The following is a 24392-nucleotide window of genomic DNA, read 5'->3' as shown; positions in this document are numbered from 1 at the left end:
ATCCTTTCCCCTGTGATCTGAGTGCCATCTCTGTCATAAATCAAGGGTAATATCTGCATGGCTTTCATCCTTTCAACCTCAACCTTTCTGTGAGGCATCCTCCAAAAATAGCACTTAGGATTTGTTTTGTTTATTACAAATCTAACTTTTAATTGGTTATTTAGTCTATTCATATTTATTTTAATTATCAATATATTTGGACTTGTTTCTATCTTATTTAAAATTTTTTATTTCTTTTTTTCTCTTTAAAAAAATTCTGACTGAATTTTGCTATTGTTCTTCTTTTGTGTTTTTCTCTTATTTAGAGTTTTTTCTCTCTAAAGGTTAAATTTATTCTCTCTCCTTTTATTCTTTTAATAACTATAATTTATCAAATTTTATCATGCATGCCTAACACAGACTTAAAACTGAATAAATCCATTTAGCTGAGATATTGTTATTTTATTTTGAAGTAATTTTAGATTTCTAAAGAAGTTGCAATAGTAAAGAGAATTCCCTTTTACTCTTCACACAGCTTCCCCCAATACCAATACTTTTAATAATCATAGTACAATTATCAAAACAAAAATATTTTTCATTGGTATAATAGTAACTAAATTACAGATTTTATTTGGAATTTATGCTTTTACCCTATCCTTCTGTTCCAGGGTCTAATCTGAGGTTCCAAATTAAATTTACTTGTCATGTCTCCTTCGTCTCCTCCAATCTGTGATAGTTTCTGAGTCTCCCCTTGTCTTCTATGACCTCGATAGTTCTAAAGAGTTAGTTATTTTGCAGAATGTCCCTCAATTTGCATTTTTCTGTTTTGTTTTTGTGGGTTTTTTTTTCTGATTAGACTGGAGTTATGCATTTTTGGTGAGAATACCACAGCAGTGATATGCCTTCCTCAGTCCTCCGTATCTGGGAGTTACATGGTGTATTAGTGATGTTGACTTTAATCCCTTGGCAAAGCTGGTGTCTACTGGGGCTCTACACTGTGGTCATCATTACTCCCTGCAGTTAAATATATTCAGGGAGACTCCTGACTCATTATTATTATATAATATTCCAGTTCTATTTTCTTTAATGCCATATATGATGCACTATTACTGTTTTACAGAGAGTATTATTTATTTGAATTTACTGTACATATGTTTCTACCATTTTATTTGCTCACTATTCCCTCTTGAATTTTAGACCATTCTCTGGTGTCTTTTTCTCTTCCTTAAAGTGCATCTTTTGGGAGTTCCTTTAGAGGAATTCTCTTGGTGGTAGAAGTTACCAGTCTTGTTTTTCTTTAAATGGTTTTATTTATTTATTTATTTATTTATTTATTTATTTATTTATTTATTTAACTTTCGAATGTTAAGTTTGCTGGATACCAAATTCTAGGTTAATAGTCGCTTTCTCTCAACATTTCAAATAAATTATTCCATGGTGTGCTACTGTTACAGTAGTTGCTGGGAGGTCTATTCTCATCATGCCATGTCTTTATCAGTGTTCCCTCCCTTCTCTTGAACTACTCTCATGATATTTTCATTACTTATGTTGTTCTGTAGTTTCAGGATGAAACTTTATTTATTCCACTTTGGATATGTTGCATATCATGAATCTGTGGACTTATATTTTTCAATTCTCGAACATTCGTGGCCATTATTTCTTTAAATACTGCCTTTCCTTCATTATCTCCACTTTCTCCTTCTGGAATTCTAACTAGATACATGTTAGTGCTTCTCATTGTATTTTCCATGTGCTCTTTTTTTCCATAGCCTCATATCTCTTTAATACACCTTGGGTATATTCTTCAGGCTTATTTTTCAGTTGACAAATTGTCCAGTTGTCTTAGCATGATATTTGAAAAGACCACATTTTTTTCCAGTGCTCCAAACTCCCATCATTTTCATAAATTAAGTACCCATATGGCATAATCAAATGCCTGTTTCTGGGCTTTCTATATATTCCACTAATATATTTGTATATTCTTTATTTTACCTTAATTGGAAATACTTTATTGATAAAAATATTAACTATCAGTTGAACCTTCAGGGAGTTGCAGTCTTTTGGCTGGTAGAGGCTGCCTCCACGTTCATGGCTGCTCACTGGTCAGGGTAGTGGTTGCTGAAAGCTGAGCTTGCTGTGGTAGTATCTTTTTTTTAAACTTAAATAATTTTTTATTTTTAAATTGCAGTTAACAAAAACATTATATTAGTTTCAGATATAAAACCCAGTAATTAAACATTATATAACTTAAGAAGTGCTCACCTTGATAAATCTAGTACCCATCTGACACCATACATAGTTATTATAGTATTGTTGATTCAGCTGAATAAAACTAAGAGAGCTGTATCTAGAGACAGAATCTGTCATTGTAAATAAAGGACCTAAAGCCATATATATTCCCTATGATGTCCTTCACATCCCCATGACTATTCTGAAACTGTCAATTTGTATTTATTAATCATTTCACCTTTTTGACTTATTCCCTCTCAACACTCTCCTCCCATCTGGCAACTGTCAAAATGTTATCTGTATCTGTGAGTCTGTTTCTGTTCTGCTTGCTTGTTTATTTTGTTTTTTAAATTCTTCATATAAATGAACTTACATGACATTTGTCTTCATCTGACTTATTTCACTCAGTACAATACCCTCTAGGTCCATTCATGTCATTGCAGATGGCAAGATTTCATTCATTTTTTATGGCTGAGTCATATTCCATTTTATATATGCACCACTTCTTTGTCCACTCATTTATTGATGGACACTTACTTGCTTTCATAGCTTGGCTATTATAAATAATGTTACAGTGAACATGTGGGTGTATACATATTTTTAGTGTTTTGGGTTTCTTTGGATAAATACCCTGAAGTGGAATTGCTGGGTCCTTCTTTGTCTTTTATTATATAGCTTTTGTTTTAAAGTCTATTTTGTCTGGTATAAGTATTGCTACCCAGCTTTTTGTTTGTTTCCATTTTCATGAAATATCTTTTTCCATCCCTTTACTTTCACTCTATGTGTGTCTTATGATCTCAAGTGAGTCTCTTGTACACAGCACATGTAAAGGTCTTGTTTTGTTATCCATTTGGCCTCCATATGTCTTTTGATTGGAGCAGTTAATCCATTGCATTTAAAGTAATTGTTCATAAAAATTCTAGAAGAAAAGATAGGCAGTAAAATCTCAGACATTTTTTTGTAGCAATATTTTTTTCTGATGTATTGCTTTGGACAAGGGAAACAAAGGAAAAATAAACAAATGGGACTACATCAAATTAAAAACTTTTTAAACATTTTATTTATTTTTAGAGAGAGAGGAAGGGAGGAAGAAAGACAGGGAGAGAAATATTAATGTATGGTTTCCTCCTACACATCCCCCACCGGGGACCTGGCCTGCAACCCAGACATGTGCCCCAACTGGGAATCAAACCGGCAACCCCTTGGTTGGCAGGCCGGTACTCAATCCACTGAGCCACACTAGCCAGGGCCAAACTAAACATTTTTTCACAGTAAAGGAAACCATCAATCAAATGAGAAGACAACCCACTGAATGGGAGAACATATTCTGTAATTATATAATACATCTTATAAGGGGTTAATATCTAAAATATATAAAGAACTTAAAAACTCAACACCAAAAAACAAACAATCCAATTAAAAATTGGGCAAAAGACCTTAATAGACACTTCTCCAAAGAAGACATACAGATGGCCAATAAATATATGAGAGGATGTTCAATGCTACTAATTATCAGAGAATGCAAATTAAAACCACAATGAGATATCACTTCACACCTGTCAGAATGGCCATGAATAAATCAACAAACAACAAGTACTGGTGAGGTGTGGAGAAAAGGGAACCCTAGTGCACTGTTGGTGAGAATACAGACTGGTGCAGCCACTGTGGAAAGCAGAATAGTTTTACCTCAAAAAATTAAAAATGGACCTGCCTTATGACTTAGCAATTGCACTTCTGGGACTATATCCAAAGAAACACAAAACACCAATTCAAAAGAATATATGCTTCCCCATGTTCACTGCAGCATTATTTACAACAGCCAAGATATGGAAGCAACCCAAGTGCCCATCAGTAGATGAGTGGACGAAAAAGCAGTGGTACATATATAAATGGAATATTACTCAGCAATAAAATGACAAAATCTTACCATTTGTGACAATATGGATGGATCTAGATGGAATTATGCTAAGTGAAAGAAGTCAAACAAAGACAAATACCATATAATTTTACTTATATGTGGAATCTAATGAACAAAATGAACTAACAAACAAAATAGAAACTCCTAGATAGGGAACAGTCTGACAGCTGCCAGAGTGGAGGTATGTTGTGGGGCCGAGTGAAAAAGGGTGAGAATATTAAGGGAAAAACAACAAAACTGATAGATGCAGACAACAATATGGTGATTACCAGAGGGAAAGATGGCGGGGGCGGGGGCGGGGTAGGTGTAGGGGGAGTAAATGGTGATAGACAGAGACTTGACTTGGGGTAGTGAACATATAATGCAATATACACATGATGTATTATAGAATTACACACCTGAAACCTACATAACTTTATTAACCAGTGTCACCCTAATAAATTCAATTAAAAAGAAAAAAATAAATTGTTGATACCTATGTATTTATTGTCATTTTATTATTTATATTTTAATCTTATTTTCCCTTTTTAAAAAAGATTTTATTTATTTATATGTAGAGAGAGGGGAAGGGAGGGAAAAAGAGAGGGAGAGAAACATCAATGTGTGGTTGCTTCTTGCACATCCCCTACTGGGGATCTGGCCTGTAACCCAGGCATGTACCCTGACTGGGAATTGAACCAGTGACTGACTCTTTGGTTCACAGGTCAGCACTCAGTCCACTCAGCCACACCAGTCGGGGTATTATTTTTCCTTCTTCTGAAAGAAAACCCTTTAACATTTCATATAATACTGGTTGGTGGTGATGAATTCCTTTAGCCTTTTCTTGTATAGGAAACTGTTTCTGTCCTTCCATTCTAAATGATAGCATTGCTGGTTGTAGGTTCTCACTTTGCATCACTTTGAATTTTTCTTGCCAATCCCTTCTGGCCTGAAAAGTTCCTGATGAGAAATCAGCTGATGGTCTTACATGAGCTCTCTCGTAGATAACTGATTTTCTGTTGCTGCTTTTACGATTCTTTGTCTTTAACTCTTACCATTTTAATTATGGTGTATCTTGGTGTGTGCCTCTTTAGATTCATCTTGTTTGGGACTCTCTGTGCTTCCTGGACTGGTATGTCTATTTTGTTGGGAACTGCCCTGCCTGGTTTCAGAAGCTGTAACCCCTCCATGGCTAAGGCTGAGTGAGTGACCTTGGGACCATAAGCCACTGAGGAGACAAAGCTTATCTTCCTGGCAGGAGCACCGCCTCTGCCCACTTTACTTCACCCTGCCTGGTCCCCAATGCTTGATTGGTTAGCCAATGATGGGTAAGATTGCTCGAGGGAGGGACGGCCTAAGATAGGCATGATCATGGGGGGGCCCAGGGAAGGACTTGGAGGGCTATAGAAAAGTGGGGGGGATGGACCCTTGCCCCTCAGCTTTGACATAGCCTGAGTCCTCATTCTGTCTGCAAGAAATCTCCTAATCTCTTGGCTGCCTTACTTCCTCTGCCTGACTTAAGCCTGAAGCAATGCTGGAGGTGGGTATGGCGCTGTGCTGGAAAGAATGGGTTCCCTAGGGCAATCAGGCCTCAGAAAGAATGCATAAAATCCTATGAAACCTACTTTGCTAATACCCTCAATTTAAATGATAAGGGTCCAAGCAGGAAGTGAGTTTGTTCCCCAAAGTTTTATGGCCCTTTAGCTATCTGACCCTGACTCAGAATAAACCCTCAGAGTTTTTTGAATGTTATCTGTTAATTACTTCTGCCTGACAATGACTGATGAACTTTATTCCTGTGCAAATTGAACCCAATAAAAGCCCGTCAAGGCAAGGGCCGGTGCACTCTCCTCTTGAGAGAGAAGTCGAGCCATCCCTTTTCTTTCACAGGACTTGGTAGTTCTCATGAATTTGTCTCATATCTCATCCATAAGGTCGAGGAGCCCAGAAGCCGGGGTCCACATCACTATTTCCTTCACCAGGTTAGGGAAGTTTTCCATCATTATTTTTTCACATAGGTTTTCAACTTCTTGCTTTCTCTTTTCTTCTAGCACTCATATATCATGTGAATGTTGGTACATTTGAAGTTGTCCCAGAGACTCCTTAAAATATCTTCATTTTTTTAATTCTTTTTTTCTATATGTATATTAGATTCATTTTTTGGATTCTTTTTTCTATGTGTATATTCTATGTGTATATTATTGTATCAATACCATATCACCTTAATTACTGTAGCTTTATAATAAGTTCTGATATTAACAGCAAGTTCTCCCATCTGGTTTTCCTTCTTTAAGAATATCATGATTATCTGGCCTTTGTACAAATACTTTTAAAGATCAGATTGTTGAGTTCCACAAAAATGATACTAGGATTTTTATTGGAATTGTATTGAAAATATATATTATTTTGAGTAGAATACCTCTCCATTTATTTAGATTTTTTCTAATTGCTCTTATTATATTTTGTAGTTACATTAAGTAGCATTTTTTTTCCTGTTAAGTCTTGCACAGTTTAAATTTATTCCTGGGTACATGATATTTCTTGATTGTAAATGATACTTGTTTAAAATTTCATTTTCTAATTCCTTTTTGTTTGCATCAGAAAGGAAATTGACTTTTATACATTGACTTTGTATTCAGTAACATTACTTAATGTTCTTATTGACTCTAATAACTTATCTGCATATGATCTTGGATTTTCTATATACATAATTATATTATCTTTGACTGATGGCAGTTTTATTTCTTTTATAATATTTATACCTCTTTCCCTTGCCTTATGCCATGGGCTAAGGTCTGAAGTACTGTCTTGAATAGAAATGATGATAGGAATCAACATTTTCTCACTTTCAATATCAAAGTTTTCACTGTTTCATTACTAAGTGAGATATTTACTGTACATAGTTTATGGAGGCTGTTTAACAGATTAGGAAAACTTCTATCTATTCCTAGTTTGCTAAATGTTTTCTTTAAAATCATGAAAAATGTTGCAGTTCATCAAGTGTTTCTCCATTTATTAAAGTGATGGTTTTTTTTCCTTTAATCTCTTAATATGGCAAATTATGTTTATTTTTTAATGTAAAATTTAAACTAGTATTGTTATATATTGTTGTTTTTTATAATATTTAGAACAGTTTTTAAATATTTACAGTTTTTGTGTTTTTGCTTTGAGCACAATTAATCTATAATTTTCTTTTTCATATTGTCCTCATTTGGTGTTAATGTAAAGGTTAGTATTAGTCTCATAAAACAAGGTGGAAAATGTTCCCTCATTTTCTATTCTTTTGGAGACTTTATGAAATATTGAAACAATGCTAGTTTAATAGAAAGGATTTAATTTAGGGAGTTGTGTAGACAAGTATTAGAAAACTTAAAAGGTAAGAGGGAACTGCAATAACAGAGATAGTAAATCTAGGAAGCAGCCATCATTTTGGAGATACAGATACAAAGGAAAGAGGTTGGGTTATTAAGAATTACAGATTGGAGGAGGGACCTATGCGAGCTGGGACCCGGACATCTGAGGAAGGGTGCTGCCCAGCTGTGCAGGTACCTCAGGAGTCACATAAAAGAATTAAAAGTCAGTCTTTGGTCCTTGAAAAGGTTTTACTTCTAGTTTTCTGTTACAAAAAGCAACCCCTCTTTCTTTAAGACATTTTACTTCTACCTACCAAAAAATTGTCATAATACACGAAATTTGTTGGGACAAGAGACTTCAGTATCATATATAAACCTACAGTGTCTGCAATGCATATGGTACTCTGCATGTTGTGTGAGGGGGTCACTGGCTATCACCTTTGTCTTCCAAAAATCTGTTGAGTTCTTTCACTCCTTTATGTATACTTTCTAATTTTTTATCTTTCTTATTCCTTTCTATAATTTTAATGGAATTTCAAGAGTATCATATAATGCATAAAATGAAAAAACTTCTTAGCCAGTAATCACATAATTTATTAGTTATAAATATAGTTTTTATATTTATTAAAGTTCTTATTTTAGAATAAAATGTGTATTTCAATTCATTTGTAATATTGACATTTTAATTACATCTCTTCTTTTAATATCAACATTTGTTTTCTAGGTTCAAAAGAAAGCACATGAAAATTAAAATGAGTTACAATCTTGTATTGGTATGAAACCTATCAGTGAAGAAGCTGTCTGAAAAGGAAGATAGTTCAGAAGAGGCAGAGGATACCACTAGTCAATTCAGGAAAGAATTTAAATCACAGTTGGTAGAGGAACCTGGATTTATTAAAGAAACATCAGATTTATTAAGGGGAGCTTCTGATGGGAAACCTTCCCACCAGACTGGTGAAATGCATCCCACAATGGACACATCAAGTGCACATGATGATACATCCACATCCTTCTCTGAAAGTAAGTCTGAAGGAAATGAAGAACAAAGGAAAACTCACGTATCTGAAAATGGCACTACATATGACATCTGGCAGTCAACAGCTGAAACTTCACAAAGTCCATCATTGTCAGGATCTGATCTGACTCCTGAATCTGAAGCTTCTGTCGACTTCCTATCTCCTGATACATTAGGAGAGATTAGTCCACAACTCTCTGAAGAAAATGAGGAAGGACTTGGTTTAGGATCAGATTACTTCACTGTTGATCTCACGGCCGAAGGTTTACAAGAATTCCCTAAGGATATTTTAGAAATAAAATATGTAAAATATCTATATTTAGATGAGAACCAAATCAGTAGTTTTGAAGGAGCAGACTTAAATGAGTTGCTAGGACTTGAAATTCTATCCTTGCAAGATAATAGGTTATCATCACTTCCATGTGAAATTCAGTTACTTCACAATTTAAGAATATTAAATATCAGTCACAACCAAATATCACATATTCCTAAAGAAATATCACAGCTTAGGAACATCAGTCAACTTTTTTTAAATAACAATTACATTGAGAATTTTCCTTCTGACTTAGAAAGTCTTAGAAAGTTGGAAATTTTAAGTTTGGCTAACAATAAGTTAAGACATATACCAGATACTCTGTCTAGTTTAAAAAACTTGAGCATTCTCAATCTGGAATATAATCAGTTAACGATATTTCCTAAAGTTCTGTGCTTCCTTCCAAAGTTGATTTCACTAAACCTTACTGGAAACCTAATAAGCAGTTTGCCAAAGGAAATTAGTGAGCTTCAAAATTTAGAGAAACTTTTAATGGATCACAATAAACTTATGTTTTTGCCAGTGCAAATTTTTCACTTGCTCAACATGCAAGAACTCCAACTGACTGACAATAAATTAGAAGCTATTTCACACAAAATTGAAAATTTTAGGAAACTTAGGATTCTAACACTTGATAAAAATTTATTGGAAGAAATACCAGAGAAAATTTCCAACTGTGTAATGTTGGAATGCCTTAGTCTTAGTGATAATAAATTAACAAAACTTCCTAAGAACATCCATAAGCTTAAAAATTTAAGAAAATTCCATGTAAACAGAAATATGGTAATGAGAATACCTGAAGACATCTCACACCTTACTAATATGTTCAGTCTAGAATTTTCAGGAAATATAATCACAGATGTTCCCATTGAAATAAAAAACTGCAGGAAAATAACTAAAATCGACTTAAGTTATAATAAAATCATATATTTTCCGATAGGTTTGTGTGCTTTAGAGTGTCTCTATCATTTGAGTATTCATGGAAATTATATTTCAGAAATACCTGGGGATATATCTTTCAGTAAACAATTGCTTCATTTAGAGTTTAATGAAAACAAACTCCTCATATTTTCTGAGCATTTATGTTCTCTTATTAATCTTCAGTACCTGGATCTTAGCAGAAACCAAATAAGGAAAATTTCACCATCTATTTCCAATATGTCATCACTCCGTGTTCTTTTTTTATGCTGTAATAAATTTGAAACTTTCCCTATAGAAGTGTGTACTTTAGAAAATTTGCTAGTACTTGATATTTCAGAAAACCAAATACAGAAAGTCCCTTCGGAGATCTGTAACTTAAAAGGAATCCAGAAATTAAACATCTCAAGCAATCAATTTATAAATTTTCCTATTGAACTGTGTCAACTTCAATCACTGGAAGAGCTGAATATAAGTCAAATAAATGGGAGAAAGGTAAGAGACTGATATTTTGGGTTTGGGGGCAAAGGTGGGACTGGAGAGGGTCAGAATATAAGCTGTAGTGAATGTGTTTTAAATTTAGATGGACTGTTTTATTTTTTTAAAGGTAGGCTTTTTTTTGAAACCTCAAGCATAGCTTATAAATAAATACACTTCTCAACACAAAGCTGTATAGAAAAACATTTCATTAAAGTGAAATGCCAAGAAAAGCCAAAAACTATTTATTTCTTTTTATTTTAGTTTAATTATAAAAGGAGCTTTGTTTTAAGATTTTATTTATGAATTTTTTGGAGAGAAAGGAAGGGAGGGAGAAAGAGTGGAAGAGAAACATCAATGTGTGGTTGCCTCTCATGCGTCCCCTACTGGGGACCTGGCCTGCAGCCCAGGCAAGTGCCCTGACTGGGAATTGAACCAGCAACCCTTTGGTTCATAGGTCTACACTCAGTTGTAGCCTTGGCTGGTGTGGTTCAGTGGATTAAGTGCTGGCCTGTGAACCAAAGGACTGCTGGTTTGATTCCCAGTCAGGACACATGCCTGGGTTGTGGGCCAGGTCCTCAGCTGGGGGTGTGTGAGAGGCAACCACAAGCTGATATTTCTCTCCTTGTCTTTCTCCCTCCTTTTCCTCTCTAAGAATAAAACAAATAAAACCTTTTTTAAAAAAAGTTACAGATTAATATAATCACATTATTGGAAATTTGGAAAATTGAGAAAAGTAAAAAAAAAAAAATTCCACAAGCACATTACTATAATATAACTACTGGTCATATGTTGACAACTTACTTTTATTCTTTTTTTATTTTCTTATGTCCATGGTTTTATAAGCAATTAGAAAAAGATTACATTCAAGATTAAATTCTCCTATTTTTCACTTAATGTGTCATAAGCATTTCCCCATGACATAACATAATTGTTATAACCAATACACTGTTATGTGACTAATTTCTGTTAAGCATTTAGAGATGTGATTTTTTCATCATCATAAATAATACATATGATGAACTTTGTAAATATAGCCTTTTCGTATTTTACTATTTTCTTAGGAAATTTCCCCTCAAAAATCGGTAGGTCAATGGCAATAAATGTTATTTTAGTTTAGTATTTCATTTTACTCAAACTATAAGAGTGAATTTTATGAAATAATTAAAAAATAAAACATTACAGATTTATACGGACTTGTATTAATGAAAAGGATATTATCTGGCTATCTTTAATTTGACCATCACGGTCGAATTAAAGTCCTTTGATAGAGGCCAGACTTTTATCTAGAGCAAGATTTCCCAAAGTCTGTTCCTAAAAAAATGTAGTGCCATGACCTGCTCTGAAAGAAAAAAGAAAGGAAGGAAGGAAGGAAGGAAGGAAGGGAGGGAGGGAGGGAGGGAGGGAGGGAGGGAGGGAGGGAGGAGAGGAGAGGAATAAAAAAAAAGGTGGAAGGGTTCCTATTATCAAACAGGTTTGAGAAGCACTGGGTTCTCTCTTAGAATCACAGTGGATGTCAGTATATTAAAAAGTTCTCAAGGGTCCTGCACTAAAAAAACTGGTTTGTGTCTATTTAACCCATATTTCCCAAACTTAGCTTATCTTTTTTAGCGCATCACCTACTATACTGTACATTTTCAGAAAGGCTACTTCTGGAATAGTTGCTTAAGATAGATGGGATTAATAATGACACATGTTGTATTTTAAAAGATGTGTTTGTATTAAAAGACACTTTTTTTCTGTATTGTAATCAATGAATTCCTTAGCTAATTTATAATCCTTTTTCTCCTCCTGTATCTTACTGTGGAAGTCTACAGGTTGTGCCCTTAATTTTCTCTTTACTTTTTTAATTTAATTTTTTACATTTATTGACTTAGAGAGAGAGACATCAATTTGTTGTTCCATCTATTCATGCATTCACTGGTTGATTCTTGTATGTGCCCTGACCTGAGACTGAACCTGCAACTTTGGTGTATTGGGATGACACTCTAACCGACTGAGCTACCCAGCCAGGGCAATTTTCTCTTTGCTATTAACTCCTTCCTAGACCTCACCAGACCCTGCACATGATCCTTACATTTACAAAACTGCAGCTGATCTCACTAGTGGTCTAGTTCCATAGTTTTTAATTTCCCCAGAAATTCTATTCTTTTACTCTTTTATTGTCTCAAACCCAACATAACTTGAAACTTACCTTTCTTCCTTTCCAAATCTCTTCATTGTTGTTTGTGATGCCATTGTCTTTAAACCTGCCAATCTAAAAATCATGGAATCATCTTTGTTCCTTTTCCATTACCATTACAGTGAATCTTACACCAAAACTGTCTCATTTTTTTTCCTCTGAAAAAGGTCTTTGGATCATGTCCCTCATTTTCCAGTGTCACTCTCTCCACCCGGATCCATGGTCATCACTCACTTCAGGCCTAGACTGCTCCAGGGACCTTCTGACTATTCTCTTTCATCCAGTCTCCTCCCTTTTATCAGAACTTGTCAAAACCACCAGACTTCACTCCAGAGGACTGTTCTCTGGAATCCAGATGGCATATCTATTGCCTACCCAGAGTGGGTAGTTGCAAAGGCACCAGTCCACCTCATTAACACATCATTTTAAAGGTCAACAGACAGAAAAAATGATTTACAAATGTCTTCTCAAAAAGAATATCCTATATGTTGGAAAGATCACTTTGATAACTTCCTTAGGGTGGAGGTGACATATCCAAAGGATTAGTTTACCTAATAGCAGATGGTCACTAAACAGTCATCTGAAGGTGAGTTGGGTTAAACACTGGGCTTTTATTTTGCTAAGTGAAGAAGGATGCACAAAAGGAATCTTCTATCCTAGCTCTATCATCACACAGTTTGCAGGCATTTCCTCTAATAAATGTTGAACAAGTAGTTAAAGAATATGTTTGAAAATTGTGAAACTATGGATCTGCCCACGTGTCTTGATCTGTCTCCTACCTCATAGGCTGAGCTCTTAAGACTTCCCACACCTGGTTCAATGCTCCTTCTCCAAACATTCCCCCCTCTCTAAACATCCACATATTTGCTATTGTACTCTTTATTTTGGCATTGAATTAATGCTGTTTCCTGGTTGATTCACATCATGTATTTTCTTCCCTGAACCACATTTTACTCTCTTTGAAGCTGAGGATTATCTCTTACATTTTCTGTATATAGCTGGAAGAACCTTGAGCACAGAATCCAGTATTTACTTGCTTGGATATTTCTGAGGGACCAATATATTCAAAATTCTTTTATTCACCCACAGTATTTTTTATTTCAAAAGCCACTTGTGATGGCCTTATTTCTCTGAATGTACATATTTTTTCTTCACCTTAGCAGAGTATCTTAACTTCTGTTATTGTGCAATACTTTTTGTACTAGGAATATTTATTTGAGGTTACATTGCCAAACTGTGTGAATACACTCTAAAGGAGTTTATTGAGCATTTACTCAAAATGCACCATGCTTAGCAACATGTGGACACAAGGAAAACACACAAGGAACTAATAAACAGCAATGTTGATGAGAGTAGGAATAATTAGATCCAATGTGACACAGAATAATTGGGAAAAATCAGGCAAGAGAATAAACTAAAACAGAGTCAGATTTAGCAAGGAAAAAGAGGGATGAGGTGGCAATGAACACTGAGTGTCTGAAGAGAGAGGAAAGTGGGTTAGCAAGCCCGGTTAAATTGGTAGCACAGGTCAGACTGAAGGAGGTATTCAGATGCTACATAATATGTGGTGGGTTTTAGCAGGGAAGGGAGTTGTAAAAAACTTGTGACATAGTGAAAACATCTCCTTTGTAAGACAGAAAAATTCCTTCTATTGATTTTAGAAGTTTTAGTCATATAAATATTTTAAATATAATTGTTTAATCTTTGTTACAGTTAACAAGACTTCCACAAGAGCTGTCTGATATGACTGTACTTAAAGAACTTGACATCTCAAATAATGCCATCAGAGAGATTCCAGAAAATATAGGGGAATTGAGAAGTTTGGTTAGTTTCAATGCAAACAACAATCAAATAAGTTATCTGCCACCATCTTTTCTATCTTTAAACAAACTCCAGCAACTACAGTTGAGTGGTGAGTGTCAAGCATAAGCAATAAGTAGAATTATTAGTGTCACTGTTGCAAATTTTACTAACAGGAAAGAAGGGCAAACTTATCTGTTTATAGTAGTAATGTAGTAAGTGCCTATTGGAAGGAAATGGCTATCATAGGTACAGAAAATGTGAGCAGAGCGTAAGGTCCAGTTCCTTCTCGGAAAGATGTTTTAATCCAACTGGGGAACCTGAACATTTTTTTTTTTAATTTTTAAAAAAATTTTATTTAGTTATTTTTTCAAGTACAGTTTTTTTTTTGTCAATTTCTCCCATCCCAGCCCCCCCCCCCCCCCCCGGCCCCGTCTCTGAACATTTTTTTTATTGTCTTCTCTGCCTACACCATTTCTTCCCTTTCTGAACTTGACCTCATCCCTCCCTGTACATACAACTACCTATACAACCTTTGGTCAGCATTTTCTGTGTTTTTTTTTAAATTAATTTATTTAATTGTTGTTCAAGTACAGTTTTCTGTCTTTTACTCCCACCCCAGCCCACCCCCCCAGTGCTCCCCACCTCCCTCCCATTTCCACTCCCCTTAGTTGTTGTCCCTGTGTCCTTTATACTAGTTCCTGTAAATCCTTCCCCTTTTCCCCTGAAATTCCCTCCCCTCTCCCCTCTGGTCCCTGTCAGCCTGTTCTCAATTTCAGTGTCTTTGGTTATATTTTGCTTGCTTGTTTGTTTTGTTGTTTAGGACCCTGTTAAAGGTGAGATCATATGGTATTAGTCTTTCATCACCTGGCTTATTTCACTCAGCATAATGCTTTCCAGTTCCATCCATGCTGTTGCAAAGGGTAGGAGCTCCTTCCTTTCTGGTGCATAAAATGTTATTGTGTAAATGTACCATAGTTTTTGGATCCACTCATTTACTGATGGGCACCTAGGTTGCTTCCAACTCTTGGCTATTGTAAATTGTGCTGCTATGAACATGGCAGTGCGTAGGTTCTTTTGCATTGGTGTTTCAGCATTTCCTGTTTTTCCTTCTCTGCTGGCTCCCCTGATCCCACTCCTATACCCTATAATATTCTAATTCCTTATAACCTTTTACAAAGTAAATAACTAATTCTAAAGAATTCCCAAGGCATGACAAATACTAGATTGGTATTTAAAATGTTTTATTATGAAATATGTCAAACTTACAGAAAATAAGCACCAGTGCACCTGTTTCCAGATGTAAAGAATGCTGATTTTTTTATATTTACTTGAAATATTTTTGATTGTTAAGAAATAAAATAATAGAGTTGTGACTTCTTTTGTACCTCTCCCCAAACTAGAAGTAACCACTAAACTGTAATTGGTGTATATCTTTTTATCACCCATGTTTTAAATATATATACAGGTATGCATATACATACCCATATATATATACACATATGTATGTATGTATATCCATAAGATGTATTTTTCTTTTAAACTTCATTAAAACTTTACTATGTGGTTTATAATTTACTATTCTGTAACTTTTTTCATTTGTCATATTTCTAAAATTAATCATGTTAATATATATATACATAGACTTGTTCCATTTATTTCTAAATGCTGTATAATATTAAATCATATGGTTAAACAACAATTAATCTATTATCCTGTTGATAGACAGTTGTTTCCAATTTGTTTGCTACTATAAATATCTTCGTATATGTTCCTGGTAGTTATCAGCACTGAGTTTCTTTTTTTCTCATTGCAAAATACACATTTATTACAAAAAAAGTTAGAAGAAAGCCTTAATTTGAAAGTTAATATCCTTCATAAACCTACACCCAAAGACAACCATCACTGACAGATTTTTCTCCCATTATTCCATCATTCTCCTCCATATTCTAGTCATACATTTATTCATTCAATATTTACTGAGTTCCTACCATGTATCAGGCACCACTCTAAGTGCAATAAAAATTATATGCACTGAGTTTCTTTAGCGTACATAGCTATAAGTAGAATTGCTGGATCAGAGGATATATACATCTTCATCTGCACCAGATTTGGGCAAACTGATCTCCATAGTGGTTGTACCAGCTAAACGCAAGAGCAGTTGAGTTTATGAAATTGTATTTTTCAGTTAAAAGTAATCTTTATTATTTCTAATCCTCACCTGAGGTTGTGCTTATTAAATTTAGAGGGTCAGGGAGGGAGAGAGAGGGGGAGAGAAACATCAACTGGTTGCCTATCGTACACGCCTTGACTGGGGACAAAACCTGCAACCTCAGCATATGCCCTGACCAGAAATCAAACTCAAGACCTTTTGGTTTATGGGAAACACCCCAACAAACTGAAGCACCAGCCAGGTGCAAAAAAGTAATGTTTATAATGGCAGGGAGCCCTCTTAAATTTAGAGAACTTTTAGATTAAGAACAAAGTTTCACCTTTTTGTTATCACTGTACTACTAGTACAGTGAAATATTGATACAGTAATGTATCAATATTTAGATATAATGCAACTGGCATTTTTCTCCTGAATCCACAGAACTCCGTGAGTAAACTGGCTATGCAGGTGTACACATTAATCATTTTGTTAATTTTGCAGTAAGTCACAATAACAGCCCTGCAATTGAATTTTTGGTACCACTTTTATGGCAAAGTTTTACTGTTTGTAGAGAGGTTATTTGTCCAAGTGTAGGACATGGCATATTCCACCCATTATTTGTGCATTAAAAAAAATAGGGCTGACCACAACCTTCTGGCCCACTGGAGCACACAACCAACAACTGGAAGCACAGTTCTCCAGAGGCCTTCTAGTACAGAATCAAGACGGAATGGGGAGATCGCAGACTTTTTTGAAAGCTCAGCCAGCTCTCCGTTAGTCCCCATCATAATTAGAAAAAAATATCAGTCAGGATCCAATCAGAAGACAGAGACCACAGCATTAGTTAATGACCAAGTATGTTATTAATTACATATGTGAAAGGACGAAAAGAGAATCCTAAGGTTATCTCACAAAGGTAGCAACAGCAGGAAGCAATAAATAACCACCCAATGTCTGAAATTAAAGTTGGCATTATTAAAACTTACAAGTTTAAAGGAGAGGCCATGCTGAAGTGAAACTTAGACATCTGAGGATGGAACACTGCGGGGCTGGTGCTGAGTTCTCTGAGCTTGTGTGTGTGTGTGTGTGTGAGAGAGAGAGAGAGAGAGAGAGATAAAGGGATTTTTGCCAGTGTTGGGAAAACTGCAAATTGCATTCAGCTGTTGCTATGGCAAGGAACAGCTGTAGGTGGGGTAAAAGAGTTGAGCCCACAGACATAGGTTTGGAGCTAAAAGGCAATTGCTAAACAATTGGCATATCCACAGTCACCAAATTTCATAGCCGAATTTAAAGTTAGAAAGGCTGATTTCAAGTCTTGTAATTTAACGTTTCTTCCATTCATAAAATGAAGCTAAGAGGAATGCCCATGCCATAGATTTGGTGTGACTACAGGTTTTAAAAGCAGGGAGCATACTGTGAAAGCACTATTAAATAAAGCAAATCTTGTGAATAAACCCCCTCTGTCCCACTTTTTAGTAAATTTAGGAAGATAACCTCTTAGAACCTCAGTTTTTTCATCATCGAGAGAAGAAGGCTTTAACTTCTGCTTATCTATAAAGTTGTTGTGGGAATTAGATAAAACTTATGAAAATACTGATGTTTTGACAAATGTCAAATTTATTTCACCAATAAAAAGGGATTTAGATACTCATTTCTTTTCTCATAGCATGGGCATTAGAATAGAGGAGACCTTAGAATTCTAGCTCCGTAATTGACTAGGAAGGTTTTTTTTTTTTTTTTTTTTTTAACATTAAGCTTCTGTTCCTAGTCTGTAAGTGGAAATGATATCTACTATTTGGACTGTGAGCATTGAGTGATCAGTCACAGAAATTGATGCGGTGTAGGTTTAACAGATGTTAGTGCCTCTCCTCCAGGAGCTGAAAGATCAAATGAAAGGAAGGTAGATAGATGGACACATAAGCTGTTTGTAGTTGTCCTCAGAGAGAAGAACCTCACAGTTCTATCTACAGATCAGCACTGATGATGCCATCACGCAGGCCTTCATTGTCTCCTTTCTGCAAGACAGCTAGTTATGCCAGTGTAGTTGTATCTGTTGTTTACACCTGGCATCCATTCTGATGGTCAGTGCCTGTGCTAAACCAGTTGTTAAATATTTTTAATATTGTTTCTTTTTACATGGTTGAATATAACACCTTCTGAAAAAACTCCCACCTATAGTCTCTCTCTTTCCTTTGTTATTGCCAGTATCTTAAAATACTTTTTATTGATGTATATACATACCAGAAAAAGTACATATTGCCTCAAAAATTAAAACTAAAAATAAAACTACCATATGATCCAGTAACTCTACTTCTGTGTATTTATCTGAAAGAAATGAAAACAGAAACTTGAAGATCTATGCACCCCCATTTTCATTGTAGCATTATTTATCTAAGTGTCCACCAAGGGATAGATGAACACATAAAATGTGGCATGCATATGCAGTGGAATATTATTCCCCCATAAACAGAAGGAAACCTTGCCATTTGTGACAATATGGCTACATCTTGAGGATGTTATGCTAAGTGAAATTAGAGAAAGACAAATACCATATGACTTCACGTATTTGTGGACTCTTAAGAACAAAACAAAATTTGTAGAGAGAACAGATTGGTGTTTGCCAGAGGTGGAGAGGGGTGAGGGGTGGGCAAGATGGGTGAAGGGGCTCAAAAGGTACAAACTTCTAGTTATAAAATGAATGAATCATGGGGATGTAATGTACAGTATGATGACTATAGTTAATAATACTTTATTGTAGTTTTAAAAGTTGCTAAAAGAATAAATCTTAAAAGTTCTTATTGTAAGAAAAAATTTATAACCATGTATGGTGATGGATATTAACTAGAGCTATGATAGTGATCATTTCATCATATATACAAATATCAAAATATGTTGCTCACTTGTAACTAGTATGTTCATTATATACTCAATTTTTAAAAATGTATATATTGTAAGTGTACAGCTCAATGAATTTTCACACACTGAAAAAGTCCACATTCCAGGACCTAGATCCAGAAATATCTTTTTGCTTTCTTCAATCATTTCTCTCTCTTCTCTCAACCAGGGTTAACTATTATCATGATTTCCAATAATGTGCCTTAAATGAAACCTTTTGTGTCTGGACCTTCACTCAACGCTGTGTGTGTGAAATTCATATTATTCTGTGTAGTTATAGACCATTCACTCTTAATGCTGTATATAGTGCACTGTATGAATATACTCTTTTATTTATTGTGCTATTGATGGAAATTTTATAGGAAAGCAATTATTTCCTTGTGGTCAGCTAAAGTTCATGATTTCAGTCCTTTTAAATTTATTAGGACTAGCTTAATGGCCCAGCATACAGGCTACCTTGATACACATACCATTTACTCTTTACTCTTAAAAAAACTATTCTGCAAATGTTAGATACAGTGTATTATGAATTGATGTCCATATAGAGCTAGTTGATTGATAGTCTTGTTGGACTTGCCTATCTTCACTGGTATCTATGGCTTGCTATATTAATTGCTCCGAGAGAGGTGTGTTAAATCTACAACAATGGATGTGGCATTGTACATTTTTGCTTTGTCAATTTTTTCACATATTTTGAAGGACTGTAATTGGCTTAATCCCCACTTGAGGATGGACTAGGTTTAGTAACTCCAGTCTAAGGAACAGTATAGAAAGGAAAAAGAAATCCAAACATTATATTGAAGAAACCTGGCAGACTCTATTTTAGCCAAGGGATCAAGTTTAATAACCCTACTGATGTCATGGGGGTATCAGGTACCCTGATGTGATGTAATGAGAGCACTTCACCTCTGTGGTATTCTTTCCAAAACCCTATAATGCCACCTAACCACGAGAAAACAAATCAGATAAATGCAAGTTAAATAATATTCTACAAAATATCTAACCAGTACAAATCAAACTGTCAATATCATGAAAGACAAGGAAAGATTGAGAAACTGCCACAGACCAGAGGAGACGAAGAAGACACAACTATGCAGTGTGCTATCTTGGATCAGATTCTGGATCAGCAAAAGGACATTGATGGAAAATCCAATGAAATCCAAAGATATCCAAAGTTTATATAATAGTATGCGCCAATGTTAGTTTCTTAGATTGGAACAATGTAACACAATAACAGGAGATAACATTAGGGGAAACTAAAACTAGCTGAGGAATATACAGGAACTCGTTACAATTTCTGCAACTTTTCAGTAAACCTGAAATTATTCCAAATAAAAAGTTTATTTAAAAAATTACCAGCACACCTACTCTGTAAAGTGTTTTCCTGTATTATGAGAGGAAAGTCTCCTTTCTCACTTCGGCATCCTTTATAAGAGAAAGGAACCACTGCTGTTTCTATACCTCCTCAGTAAGAACTTATTCTTATGATTTGCCAGCATTTTGAGGGTTCTCTGGTGCTTTGCCAGTGAGACACAGTAGATGCCCTATAGATAGTTGTTATTTGTATCCATAGATTACTTTCTTTTTAAAAAATATTTTATTTGTTTTTGGAGAGGGGACAAAGGAAAGAGAGAAAGGGAGAGAAACATCAATGTGTGAGAGAAACAACAATCAGCTGTCTCTTGCACACTCCCAACCGTGGACCTGGCCTGCAACCCAGGCATGTGCCCTGACCAGGAATCAAACCCATGACCTTTAGGTTTGCAGGAGAATGTCCAACCCACTGTACCACACCAGTCAGGGCCATAGTTTTCTTTTACAGAATGGTACAATTCAATTAAAAATTGTTTTTCTATTAGGAAATAATCTTACAGCCCTGCCTACTGGTATTGATAACCTTGTTTCACTGAAGAATATAAATTTTGATGATAACCCTTTGCTGAGACCACCAATGGAAATCTGTAAGGGAAAACACCTGTATACCATTGCACGCTATCTACAGAGGGCAGATGAAAGAGATGGTAGGTGATGAGTGAGTGACTAAGTTATTTCTAGTACCATCTGTAAATTGAAGGATAGTTTGTTTTAACTAGAGGCTTTCATTCTGGCAGAGACATTAAAATATTTATCATCTTCCCTTTTCAGATTAGCAGTGTTTGATTATAATTCAGATTATTTCATCTGGGTCCAAACAAACTGAATCATTGAAAAACAGTCAAGGTCTAGTGGAACAGTGGGCTGCTTCCCACCTATGGTCTCATTGCCCTTCAGTAGATTTTTCATCGTGGTTGTTGCCAGACTCAGAGAATCCACAACCATATTTCTCCATCACTTCTGATCTGTGTTACCATACATAGTTGTCCTGAAAGTCACACTTGGCTTTGAAGGAGTCCACAGATGCTTTCCATTGATGCCAGTCAAAGTTTTTGGCCTACTATAATCACCTGTCTGCAATCCTTAGTCTTCATTCCTTCTGTCCTTAAGTGCTCCTTTAGTTGCCCTGATTATTTCATAGAGATATCCACTTTCTGTAAATGTCCTTCCACTGGTCCAAATGGAGACTGTTTTCTCCAAGTCTCTAGGAGGGAAGTTTCACTGTCCAATTCTTTCCCTGCAGCTGGGTTCCCAATGTCTATGCTTTTTCTACTTTCTCTGACTTTGCTGCTCATTGTCAATCCCCAGGATAAATCCAGATTTAGGACCTCCATTTTAATGCAGCATTTAAGAAGTGAATATTGTTCCAGAAAATGGGACTGTACAAAATTGTCTTCCCAAATTATTCTATCATGTACCCTTGTGTTAGGTAATCAGAAGCTTACATCAGCAGAAAATGAGATGGTCACTAAAAATGTGCTTCTTGTAAGACACAATATACATCCATATTCAGAGGGTTTGTAAGACACAATATACATCTATATTCAGGTTTTACAAAACTCAAAACTCACTGATGGGAAAAATCCAAGAAATTAAAGTCAGTTGCTGTTTTCTCTAACTTGCTAACCAAGCCTGTTCTGCTAACTGTCATCATAAAAAGAGACATATTGTGGTAACTTCATTTCTATAAAATAAAGTTTTTAGGGGTTTCTAAGGATCCCCTACAACAGTATTAATACTGTTACCTAATCAGATAGATAACTCGTATCTATCTGATTAGGTAACAGTACTTGAGAAAAGGGCTGTAAAGTTCATGATTGAAACTCCTTGCTAAAATTCTGTTACTTGAACTCTTCAGGAAGGAGGATTCATATGGTTCTAACCTGTATGGCAAAAGTACAATGGGCAATGGTAACAGATCAAAGTCAGCAAAAATGAAAAGTCTAGCCATCTCCTTTCTTTATGTCTGAAGGGCCTTCATACTGGAGGATGGGTGCCCAGAGAGAGTAGAGAGGATGTCATCATGGGAGATGTATTTATTGTGCAATTAACAAAGAACATAAGTCCCTTCGTACAAAGTTTACTTAGAATATTATATTTTCATTTTTATCATTAGCATATAATCTACCTTGAGGGGTTAATAGTATGAATAAAATAAACAGAAAGCATAGAACATATCTGAGATGATTACAGAGGGGTTAGTTCTTAAAAATTCCCAAAGTACCTCAGGTGAACAACAACAAAATGAATATAGTTTAAATTAGCTAGAAGCTTCTTTTCCCTCTATATCTAAGACAACATTCATCAAGTAAGTTATTTGAATATAAAATGTAAATATATACAACATATTTATAGTAGATGTGAACTTGGCTTCTCAAGAGAATACATAAAAAAACACACTAAAAAGCCAGTTTGTATATCTGGTCTGCATTTTACTTTCCAATTTCACTTGTCATACACATTGGTAGGGGCACAGAAAAAATGTAGGTACAATATTAACTTAAAATAGAGTATGCTTTTCTAAAATGATGGACTAAATTGTCTTTCATGTTCAAATGCAGAGAAAATCTTAGAGAAGATCTTCAAGATAGTTGCCAACAATATCACTAAAACCAACTTTAAATTTTTCTGTCAAAAATTAAACCTGGTACTCTCAGAAACTGATATGTCTACAAAGAGGTATGTATGAATGACAACATATGGTGTAAGCTTATTCTTATGCTCTGATTTATATTATACTAATATCACATGGTTGTGAAACATTCATATTAACATGAACTCTAATTTGCTATGAAACAGTGATTTTAATTTATTATATATTTGAGATCCATGTGAGTATAAGTAGTAGTTAAGAATAAAGGATCTGAGGACAGAGTGCTTAACTTTAAATCCCAACCAGTTTTGTGACCTTAGATAAGACCCTTAACTTTTCATCACATTCCTCACTAGTAAAATGGATATATTTATTTAATAGGGCTGTCATATGATCAAGTTATAAAGCAGGTAGTAATGAAGCAAAAATGTACTGGTTTTTACTAAGTAATCCATAATTATTTTTTTGAGGTCTTGAATAAATCAGAATTAAATGCTAATTTAATTGTTGATTTTCTACAAGGAAGCAAGGGGTGGCATGGGGTTAATATTTCCTCTCTATGTGCTAAACTATGCTAATTTTTTATATGGACTATCTTTACCAATTAATTTAATCCTCATTTCAGTTTGGTAAATTGGTTTAAAAACCTAGACATATAGTATTTAAGTAGCTTAAAACAATGTTTTATATTAATTATTATTAATTTTTTTCAGCACTGTTTCATTAAGTGAGGGAGTCCACCAAGCACTTACCAGGTGGAGAATGAAAAATAACAACTTGTCTACTGCTGCTTTAAAGGACCAACTAATTCGGGCGCTAACTATGATAGGAGCATATGAAATTATTGACAAAATAACAGCTTTAAAACTTTCTACATGTACAATTAAATTCTGAACAGAGAATCCATAATAAAAAACTGAAAGCTTATGATGTATACTTCTATAATTAAAACTGCATATAAGAGAATTACATGTCATGTCTCTTTACATGCATTTGGTTTTTTTAAAAAATATTTTTATGATTATCTTACTACAGTTGTCCCAATCATTTCCCTTTTGTCCCCCTCCACTGGGTATCCCTCATTCCCTCTGGCAATCCTCTCACTTAGTCATGTCCATGGGTCATGCATTTAAGTTCTTTGGCTACCCCATTTCCTATATAGTACTTAACATCCCCCTGTTTAGGCTATACCTACCAATTTGTACTTCTTAATCC

General features: G+C 35.0%; 1 protein-coding gene across 1 annotated transcript; it reads left to right on the top strand.

Moving 5' to 3' along the window:
• Nucleotides 1–5429: 5429 nt before the first annotated feature.
• LRRD1 (leucine rich repeats and death domain containing 1) lies at nt 5430–24071 on the top strand. Its single transcript, XM_053655053.1, has 6 exons — nt 5430–5433; nt 8248–10199; nt 14077–14275; nt 21070–21231; nt 23146–23263; nt 23891–24071. Exons 1-6 carry the CDS (start codon nt 5430–5432, stop codon nt 24069–24071), a joined length of 2616 nt encoding a protein of 871 aa, XP_053511028.1.
• Nucleotides 24072–24392: the final 321 nt, after the last annotated feature.

Source organism: Artibeus jamaicensis, unplaced genomic scaffold (genome assembly GCF_021234435.1).
Source record: "Artibeus jamaicensis isolate MK-2021 breed Jamaican fruit bat unplaced genomic scaffold, CSHL_Jam_final contig_923, whole genome shotgun sequence".
Taxonomy (NCBI): Eukaryota; Metazoa; Chordata; class Mammalia; order Chiroptera; family Phyllostomidae; genus Artibeus; species Artibeus jamaicensis.
This window is presented reverse-complemented; position numbering and strand designations above follow the sequence as displayed.

Excerpts from the sequence above, each read along its gene's own strand:
- LRRD1 (XM_053655053.1), top strand. Across the intron at positions 10,200-14,076 it reads GTCAAATAAATGGGAGAAAG|TTAACAAGACTTCCACAAGA; the intron begins GTAAGAGACTGA and ends TCTTTGTTACAG. Across the intron at positions 14,276-21,069 it reads CCAGCAACTACAGTTGAGTG|GAAATAATCTTACAGCCCTG; the intron begins GTGAGTGTCAAG and ends TTTTTCTATTAG.